The sequence below is a fragment of the Macrotis lagotis genome, chromosome X (genome assembly GCF_037893015.1).
Source record: "Macrotis lagotis isolate mMagLag1 chromosome X, bilby.v1.9.chrom.fasta, whole genome shotgun sequence".
NCBI lineage: Eukaryota > Metazoa > Chordata > Mammalia > Peramelemorphia > Peramelidae > Macrotis > Macrotis lagotis.
The window spans coordinates 636,894,582-636,904,627 of NC_133666.1; the positions used below are offsets into that span (position 1 = coordinate 636,894,582).

Below are 10,046 nucleotides of genomic sequence, written 5' to 3' on the forward strand. Positions count from 1 at the left end.
ATGTTTCCCAAATCATCTACCCTGCCCAGTTCAGATGATCCTTCCCTCAGATAACCTAAAAAATTCCTTTTCCTTAGTTTCCCTTCCTTCAGAGGAGTGCTACAGTTGGAAGGAAACCAGAAAAAAAGCCCTTCATCAGAAAGATCCTATGAGTCTGGTTTTAGCCTTCCTCACCTCCATCTAGCTTTCTAGCTTCAACATTCTTCCAGGATCAGTTCAATTCCTATGGGGTCCCCCTCATGTCCTTGCTTTCTTCCTACTTAGATTATATTGAGATATACCTGAACTGTGTACATATATGTGAGTCCTCCATCAAAATGTAAGCTCTTTGAGGACAGGGGCTTTTTGTTTACCTTTCCTTTGTTTCACTGTGGATAGCAGATGCTTAATAATTGTTAGGCTATATTGGATGGGATTCCTACTTCCCAACATCTTTCCATGCCCCATTTGATTCTTTTAACCCTTGGGGTAAAACGTTAGGATCAGTATAGACATAATGAGGCCAATTTTGAATGTCTGGAGAAGAAAAGTAAATTGCTTAAATTATATAGTGAACTGGGGGACAATACAAAATCAGAACCTGGGACTCCTGACCTCAGGTCCAGCTATCTCTCCCATTTGCCACCCAGATTGGTGGTACTTTTGGAGGGGATCTCAGTTTACTTAGCCCAAACCATACCTGGATAGGAATATAGGAAGATAAATGGTAGTGCAACCTTTAACTGAAAGCCCTCAGTGACGAGGAACTCATCATCACTCAAAATTATAAAATGTCAGAATTGGAAGGAATTTCAGTAGTCAGAGCCCCTTCCACTAGGAGGGGGATTTCCTCTTTTCCCCAGAAACCCCCAGTTAGTACATTTGTGTGTCAACTTTGTTGAGTCCATTATTTGCTCTCTCACAACCTTGTGAGACATGTAAAGATATTTATTTATAGCTGAGGGAACCGAGGCACAGAAAGGTGAGTCAGTGATAGATTTGGAATTAGAAATGAAGTCTCCTAATTCCCTGGCTTCTTTCTGTTATCCCCATAGAGATTAGGGCATACTGGGCTGGGCACAGTTCACAGGGAGTGAGAAGAGGAACTAAGTCTATTGCTGAGAGCAGAGAAGAGTTGGGAAGTCCTAGCTCTGGGCCTTGGGGTCTCTTGGCTCAGCCTGGGCAAGTGGAGATGAGGAGTTTGGAGGAGAAAGGGACCTCCAGTGGTGTGTTTTAGATCTCAAATTGGGAAGTGGACAGTAATGAGCAATAGATAGTGAAGTGTACTATAAGGTATAGGTATAGGTATATGTGGGCTACTGGACCTGCTCTGGAGACTGCTCTCCTTTAACAAAATAGGAAAGACCTACCTGGTCTGATACGGTCTGGTTTATGGGGTAAGGGATAAAGAAGGGGAGAGAAAGAGAGAGAGAGAGAGAGAGTGCCTATTAGGCACCTCCCCTGTGCCAGGCCCTCTGGCCCACTCCTTGGGCCCTGAGGGTATTACACAATGCCTCCTCCTCCACTCTGGGGAGACCTGAGATCTGGGCCATAGGGGTGAAGGGAAGGAGAGGTGGCCCCCCTCACCCTGGAGGGGGAGGTTTCTTCTAAATCTTTGGGAAACAGATGGAGAGGACCTTAGAGGAGGAGATAATTCTAAGATTATAATGCTTTATATTTGCTCCCGGTTTCCATTCCAGGGGTTTATTTGAGTTTCCCCATATCCCTGGAAAGGTAATGATTCTCCCCATTTTACAGTCGAGAAAACTGAGGCTTAATGGGAAAATGACTTGCCCAAGGTCAATACAAAGCCAGAAGGGACGGATCTCCTGTTCTCAGCACAGGTCTGAGTTTCCATTGCACCACAGGGAGCAAACCCGGGTCAGGAAAGACTAGACACAAGGAGCCAAGTGGGGGGTAGGGGAGAGGGGGGACCAAGGGGTCTGAGTTCTCTGTCCTGCGGCAGGAAGGGCCCCCCCCCCCCCATCTGCTGGGAGAAGGGGAGAGGAATGACTGCCTCCTACGGCAGGGGGTGGTGTAGTAAAGGGGCTGGGGGGTTCGGGTGCGGGGGCCAGAAGGCAGAGCAGGCTAAGACCCTGGGGGGGGGAGGCAGCCCAGTGTGGCCGCAGGGAGGGCGCGGGAAGCGGAGCCGCGGCCGCCGCCTCTGCAGTGCCTGCGGAAGCCCACGGCCCGGGACACCGCAGGGAGGGGGCCGCGGCTGGCGAGGCGCGGGGGTGCCGGCCGCGGGGAACCGAGGCTCCTTCAGGAGCGGCGCACCAGTCCCAGGAGCAGGGCCGCTCCGAGCCTCCCGGAGGGTGGGCCGAGGGTCCCGGGAGGGACCGGGAGGCGCCGCAGGGGTTAACGGGCGCCGGCCGCTGATCAATAATTGAAAATCCAGAATGGATGCGGGCGATAAGGAGCCGCGCTCAACCGAGGGGGAGGGGGGGCGAGAAGGGAGAGCGCTCAGGACCTCCCTCCCCTTCCCCCCGTCCCCCCTGGACACACACATCCCCCGTCCGGAGGGGGGGCTGCCCGCGCCCAGCTCTCTCTCAGCCTGGGCCCCCTTCCAAGGAGGGGGAGGGGGCTGCAGCGCGTTTCGGGCCGGGAGGAGCCGAACGAACCCTCTCCCTCGCCCCCCCCCCCCGGTATAACGCGGCGCTCGGGAGCGCTCGGCCCCCAAACTTCGAGCCGCTGCAACTTTGCGCACTCTGCCAAGGCTCCCAACCCGCCCTCCCCCGCCCCTGCCCCCCGCATTACTCCGCTGCCCCCATCCCCCAGGCTTTGCCCAGCGCACGTGCGCCGAGCCCCCCTCCTCCTCCCAAAGCCCCGCGCGCTCCCAGGCCCCCCGCGGGAGAGGGAGGGGGTACCCCGCAGCCGCTTCCCCTCCCCAAAAGGACTGAGAGGTCCCAGTTCAAACAGTGGCCCCAGTTCGGGCTGTCAGGCCGGGAGCCGTCCCAGAGGACTCCCCCCTCCCGTATTTAACCGGGCCCCGGAAAATCGAGGCCCTAGGGTGGGGGTGGGGGGGCGGGGAGCTGGCAGCCGTGGCCCCGGCAGCCGCAGGAGACGACGAAATCCCGCCTTTTTGTGTGTGTGTGTGTTTTTCTCGCCCCTTCTCCCTGCAACTGGAAAACTATTTTTGCAGGGACGAGGGAGAGGAAGGGGGAGGGGGGCCGAGCCGGGACTGCCTTACCTGGGTCAGGCACAGCGGGGACGAATACATGCCGAGCGGGCCTGGGAGGCTCCCGGGTTCGCAGGGGAGAAAACACGGCGGCTCCAAAGTTACTGAGTCATATGTTCACCCCCCACCCCCCACCCCGCCTCGGGCTCGCTCCCCGTCTCTGTCCTTCTCTGGGTCTCTGGATCTCTCCTTTGTCTCTCTCCTCTTGCTGTCTCTCTCCTTTCCCTGTCTCTGTCTGTCTCTTCTGTCTCCCTCTCCTCTCAGTCTCTCTCTCTCTCTCTCTCTCTCTCTCTCTCTCTCTCTCTCTCTCTCCCTCCTCCTCCTCCTCCTCCTCCTCCACCTCTCTCTCTCTCTCTCTCTCTCTCTCTCTCTCTCTCTCTCTCTCCCTCCCTCCCTCTCTCCCTCTCTCCCTCTCTCTCCCTTTCTCCCTCTTTCTTGGCTCAGGATCTCGGAAATCTCAGTCCTCCCTCCCTCCCCCCAATTTTTTTTTAAACACGAACCACCCACTTTCCAACATCCAACTTTCAAAGAAACGCGGAAAAAGCCGAGAGAGCTGAGAGAAGGAAACCGTAACTTGCCTCCCCCCATCCCAACCTCCCCTCCCCTCCCTAGACTAAGGAACAACGCTTAATAATAATTAGCAATAATTATTACTGATGATGAACAGAAATAAGAGTCTTTGGCTAGAATCAGCAGAGGGAAGGGAAGGAGGGCTAGGAAGGGGTCGAATCTGGGGTGGGGGGGGAATCGAACCTTAACAATCCAGTTCACACCCCCTCCCCAAGCAGGTGTGGAGGGTTGAAATGTTCCTTTAAATAAAGGAGGGGCATTGTTGGTTCCCCCCTCCCCCAGCTCTTTGCTCACTGCTAGGGGAGGCCGACTGAGTTGGAATAATTGGGAATAGAGGAGAAACGGGGGGGGGGGCAAAGAAGGGGAAATATAAAAAAATAAAAGGCCGGAAAACTCTGAAACCCTGTTGAAAACTGTAGATGGGGCAAGACTCGGGGAGCCAGGGCATCCCCTTTGCTCAGGAGAGGTGCCCACATCTCTGGCTCAGGAATAAGAAGGGAATTGCTCCAGACATTTGGAGCCCTTACCCCACTCCAGTTGTAGAAATTGCAGTTTCCTATAATGGGGGGGGGGTGCCTTGAATGGGGGGGGTAATTGAAGGGCATCTGAGTCAGGGAGTTCCCAGCACACCTGCCCCTTTACCCTAGCCAACGTCTCATTCCTTCTACTCCCTCCCCCCAAAACCCCCCACACCTGTGGCTAACGAACAGAAACAAGGGATTGAGAATTGGGGAATTTGGTTCCCTCAGCCTCAGGATGAGCAGGAACTCAGCTCTCCTCAAATGTCTAGCCTCAGCAAAGTTGGCCTTTTAGCTCTCACTGGCAAACAGGGTGTAGACACCTATATATGTATATATGTATATGCATTAATTTATACATAACCGTCTCTGCCACCTCGGCCCTAGAAGGGTCTGAGGCAGCGCAGGAGTATTCGTGTCCCTATTGGATGGGAAAACGGAAGGCTTGCAGGTTATAGGTGACTTGGCTAAGGTCCCAAGTTGGTGAAAGAGGCAGAAACCAAACCCCAATTTTCTGACTTCAAGTATAGTGCTTTTCCAGAACAACATACTGCTTCCAGCTCAGGAAAATTGGAAATCAACAATTGTTTATTAAATGGCTATTGTGTAAAAAGAACCAGGGGTGGGGGTGGGGGGAATATAAATTTAGGTAAGATTTAGTTCCAGTTCTCAAATCCCTCATAGGCTATACAGCTCATCCCCCTGGAGCAACTGTCTTCATCAAAATTGGAAGCTAAACTCCAGCAGAAGGACTAAACACTACCATGGAAATAAATTCACAGACACAGTCACATGTACAGATGTCATATATATTTATACAAGCATCGCATCATGCACATATACCCAGACACATATGTGAATAATCAACATGCAAATTGTCTATTCCTATTCATATACAAATACACACCATCATAATTATAGTCCCTTATAGTTATACACTTACATGCCCCATGGGTATCTCAAACTCACTATGTTTCAAACAAAACTTGGTATCCCCCCCACACACACCCAATCTTACTCCTCCTGACTTTTCTTAGGATTGCAGTATTTATAACTGATGGGAAACTTATAGGTCATCTTCAGTCCCCCCCCTCCTCCCTTTTTTCAAATGAGACTCAGAGATTTGCCTTAAGGTCATATAATAGGAACCCAGCTGGGATTTGAACCCAGGTAGTCTGGTTCCACTAGATAGATCTCTGACCTTGAATGGCATCCTGGTCCCTAAGGACCACAATTTGAGAATCATCTCTGGTTCCTTCCTTCCCAAAATGTAGTCAGTTAGGAAGTCCTAGACACTTTACCTCCTCCAAATCATTCACAACCTGTCCTCTCCACTCTCACTGCCAGAACCCAGAATAGACTCTATTCTTCTTCAAAAGAATATTCAAATGAGATTGAGACTGAAAAACTTTGAAAACTTCAAAGTGATAGATCTATGCAAATTATTATTATTATTATAGGCCTCATCTATGCTCACCTGGATTTTTGCAATATTCCAGTAGGTTCTCCAACAATGGACTCTTCCAATCCTTCCCCTCTTCCCCCAGTCCTCTTCCCAAAGGCTAATTTTGATCATGTTTCTCCCTTGCTCTGATACAATGAATGGCTTCTAGTTGCCTACAGCATAAAGTCCTTATTCTGAAGCCTGGAGGTGGAGACCCACCATGGTTCATGCCACCCTCTTAGCTTTGGGGGGGGGGGCATTCTCTCCTTAAATCCAACCATTCCCCTGCTCTTCCCTGCCTTCTTCTCTGCCTTCTCTCACGCCAAACCTGTTGAAAATTTCCCATCCTTCATATAAAGTTCAAATGCCACCACCTCCATGCAGTATTCTTTGATAGATCCCGCTCCCATCAGCAGCTCCCATTGTACCTGTATTTTCTCTTGTGGTATAAACAAATATGGATGATTTATTTCTATAGCGCATTGACAATGCACTTTTCTAATTGTAACCTCCTAAAGGTAGATAGCCTAAATACTCTCAATTCCTTTTTTCCGTCGAGGAAATCTAAATCAGAGATGGAAATGGGCATCCCAAGTGCACACAGTTATAGTGTAACTCTATGGTGATTCGACCCTTTCGGAAAATTAGAGAAACGGAGATTGGTCCTGAGAAGTTCCTAATTTTCAGGAGTCCAATAGCCTGGAACCGAACTGGAATCTAGGACTCCGACTTTCCCGACCAGTATGGGAGACAGCTACACTGCCTGGCCCCTCTATTACTTTTTTAAAGGTTTTTGCAAGGCAAATAGGGTTAAGTGGCTTGCCCAAGGCCACACAGCTAGGTAATTAGTAAGTGTCTGAGACCGGATTTGAACCCAGGTACTCCTGACTCCAGGGCCGGTGCTTTATCCACTGCGCCACCTAGCCGCCCCGCCTCTATTACTTTTTAAGGCCACTGCATCTGCTTCTAGTCGGCTAAACCGAGGGTAAGGGGCGAGAGGCTTTAGGCTATCCAGTGGGCGACAGTCCACACACTCCTCCAGCCTTTGGAGGTTTTAGGCAGGCACCTGCGCATTGGGATATGCGTGTGCCTGTCTGTACGGATGGACGTGAGTTTGTGTGTTTAGACACCAGCAAACGGCCCAGCCCTCGGGTCCAATTCACACTGTCTTCCACCATCCTCTCAGGGCTGCTCCACCTGAAAGTGACACCGCACCCTCCGCCGCCCTCCCGCAGTCAGGGAGCCTGAAGGTCGACTGAAGGGGGGGGGGGGGTCTATTTCTATCTCCAGGTAGGTATATTTTTCCCGATTTCTCCCCACCCCGGATAGATGATGCGGCTGCTGGAAAACTTTCTGGACCCGGCTTTGGCTTGGCCTTCCGGGATGTTGGGGTAGAGGAAAAGTGTGAAACCCAGAGGCCAATGGTGTTTGGGTAGGTTTCGTGCGTATCCGTGCCTAGGTAAGGATGCGTGCGAGTATTTATGTAGTTAGAGGAACGCATTAAAACGGGACCGAGAGGTAGAGACTTGCGAATTTTCCCAGGAGGTGAGAAAGCAACTCCTTTCTGTACCAACTGTCTGCAGAGCTAGAAGCAACATACCTGCGGCCCGGGCAACACCTGGGGCTGGGGCCAGGACGGAGAGGCGGGGGCAGGGGTAGGGAAGACTACTGCGACCGGGGCAGGAACGGGGGCTGGGTATGGATCAGGGCCTGGGGCAGGGCAGAGCCTGGACCGGAGACTGGTGCAGAGACCGGTGCTAGGGTTGGGGCTGGAGTCGGAACTGGGGCGAAGGATCCATCGGAGACTGAAGCCGGTGGGGATGGCAGAAGTTGGGGCGGGGATCAGAAGTTGGGGTTGCAATGGGCCGAGGGCTAATTCTAGGGACACAGGCTCGTGCAGAAACTTAGGCGCGCTTAGGCAGGCCGGTGGCGCCAATAGAAGGCTCTGTGGGAAGCCCGAACGGTGGGCTCTGGTCACTTTTCCCCCAGCTCTCCTCACTCGCCCGCCCGCTGCGGAATCCAGTCGCAATCCGCAGATGTAAACACCGTAGGCCCCTGCCTGAGAGAGGCAGCGAGGGAGCCTAGGATCGCTGCCGGAGTCTGATTGGAGGCCGTGGACACACGGGTTCGCAGCTAGCCCATGGCCAGCTTTTCCTACACGTGGGCAGCCCGGGCCTCAGGATGTGAACCCCAGGCCTCAACAGTGTGCATGTCCCCCTCACGTCCAGGTGCTTATGTAACCCTCATCCCTAGAGAAACGGCGCTGCTGTCTGGCCTCCTTTCTCCCCTGGGAGAAACGAAGGTCTCCTCGTTCTCTTTCCATATTCTAAATACCCCAAAGGGATAGTTACCAAGAAGACACACCTTTGCTCACCCCGCGATACTTCGCGGGCCATGGCCTACCCTGCTTGTAAGAAGACGAGGGCATACTAGGAGGGGAAGGAAAGGGAGATGAAAAGGAAGGGGAAAGCGGGTGAGAAGAAAGGAGAAGGGAAGAGCCCAGGAGAGGAAAGGAAGAACAAGAGAAAGGGCATGGCTCGTAGAGAGGCAGAGTAGCTGGGAAACAGTAGCAAAGAGGAGAAACGGAGACTAGGAGAGGAAAGAGATGAGGGAAAGTGAAGGGGGAAAGTGAAGAGAGAAAGTGAGAAAAGTGAAAAGAACAAAGGGGAAAGGGGAGAAAAGAGGGGGCAGGAAGAGATGAGAAAAGTGCGGAAAGAGGGAAGGGGAGAGAGGAGACGAAAGAAAGAAGAGGAAGAAGGAGGCAAGAAAGGAAAAGATGGAAAGTTGAACAGGAATTGAGGACGGGGGGGGGGGTAGGCGACGGGATGCACTGGGATTCCAGACCGGAGAGGGAAGAGGAGAGAGACAGGTGGGACCCGGGAGCCCCCTTCCACTCTCAGGACCCCTGTCCACCCCGAGTTCTTAGAGGAGGAAGCTCCCAGACCCCCAGAGAGGGATGATTCTGGGGCTAGGGACTCAAGTTGCAGAGTCTGAGCGAACTTTGCTGAAGATGGGGTTCCCTAGAACTTTGGGGAGTCCACGCTGACCCAGGAGGACGGGCTGCAGGCGGGGCAATTTGGCGCCCCCCACCTTTCTTTCCCCCTCCTCCTGCCGGGCCAGGCTCGGGGCCGCGCGTGGGGAGGAGAGGCGAGGGGAGGGGAGAGGAGGGGAGGGGAGGAGCAGCTCGGCGAGCTGGCGTCTGCGGATGGAGCGTGGAGCGCCCTCCCGGGCCTGGGGGGGGGCGGGGGGGAAGAACGCCCCGGGGAGGCCACAGGGGGAGGGTGGTAGGCTAGGGGGTGCCCTAGGGGCAGGGGGCACCCCAGCTCCAGTACCTAGAGGCCCCGCAGGCCCCGGACGCGCTTCCCCCTCCTCTCTCCCTCCCCTCGCTTTCCTTTCAAGTTCAAGTCGGTTCGGGGCTGCGGTCCTTCTCCGCCCCCTTCCACAGCGGCCATTTTCCGCTACATCCACCCTCTCCTGCCTGCGGTGTGGGCTTGGGGGGCTGCGGCGGCTCCCCCCGCCCAGCTCCCCTCCCCTCCGCACCTCTCTCCTCCCCTCCCCTCCCTCTCCTCTTCTTGCAGCCAGCTCCAGGGGCTGACCTCCCCTCCCCCTCTCCCGCGGCCCGCGCCCCCAGCGCTTGGGTAAAGCCCCCTCCCCCTCTGCACGGATGGAGCGGTCCCCGGCATCTTCTGGGGGGGGGGGGGAGACAGCTCCCCCGGCCCCGGCCCTGTCCAGCTCTGCCCCCCGGCTCATTCACCAAATGTAACTCCGACACACCGCCACCGCCCTGTCTCTTCCCTGCTCCGCGATGTGGGGGCAGCGGGGAGACCAGGGGCACCCACGGAGGGGGGGCTGGTGGACGCCCCCCATCCGACCCCCTGTTTTGGCCCCTCTCCTCACCCCAAGCGGACGCAGGGGAGCCCCTCCCTAGAGCTCCTTTCGGCCCCCCGGTCCCCAAACATCGGACACCCCCTCGACATTCTACCCCCTCCCTCAGACAATCAAACTTTTGATCAGAGCTGGGGAAAAAAAAGTCCGGCGAAAACGAAAGTGTCGTGAAACCTACCATAGTCCCCGGATCCGGCCGGCGCCGAGCAAGTAGCAGTCCCGGCAAGGGGGGGGGGAGGGGGGAGAGAAACTCCACGCCCCCCCCTCCGGAAAACAGAACACCCAACACCCCCCAACGGAGGGACCTCCCCTCGGCCCTCCCCCCGCCCTCCTTCCCTCCCCCCCCCAATTCCGTGTCCCCGGGGTTGGAGTTGCTAGCTCAGTGTTTAATCATCTCGGGCGATTTCCTTCTAGGACCCGGGTTGCTGTGTGAGCCGATCCACCTTCGCGATTTTACAAAAAAAAAAAAAAA

The 10,046-nt window shown here is 54.6% G+C and overlaps 1 protein-coding gene across 6 annotated transcripts in view; it reads right to left on the reverse strand.

Moving 5' to 3' along the window:
• NFIC (nuclear factor I C) overlaps positions 1–9,822 on the reverse strand; it is a 139,082-nt gene extending 129,260 nt beyond the window's left edge. For 2 of the 6 annotated variants that reach the window (XM_074204180.1, XM_074204179.1), the window contains exon 1: positions 3,170–3,506. In XM_074204180.1, coding sequence (XP_074060281.1) covers positions 3,170–3,199 — 30 coding nt within the window. In that variant the 5' untranslated portion in view covers positions 3,200–3,506. Of the gene's footprint in view, positions 1–3,169; positions 3,510–9,752 lie in introns of those variants that run through there. The other 4 variants (XM_074204175.1, XM_074204174.1, XM_074204176.1 and 1 more) reach the window with 4 other exon arrangements.
• Positions 9,823–10,046: the final 224 nt, after the last annotated feature.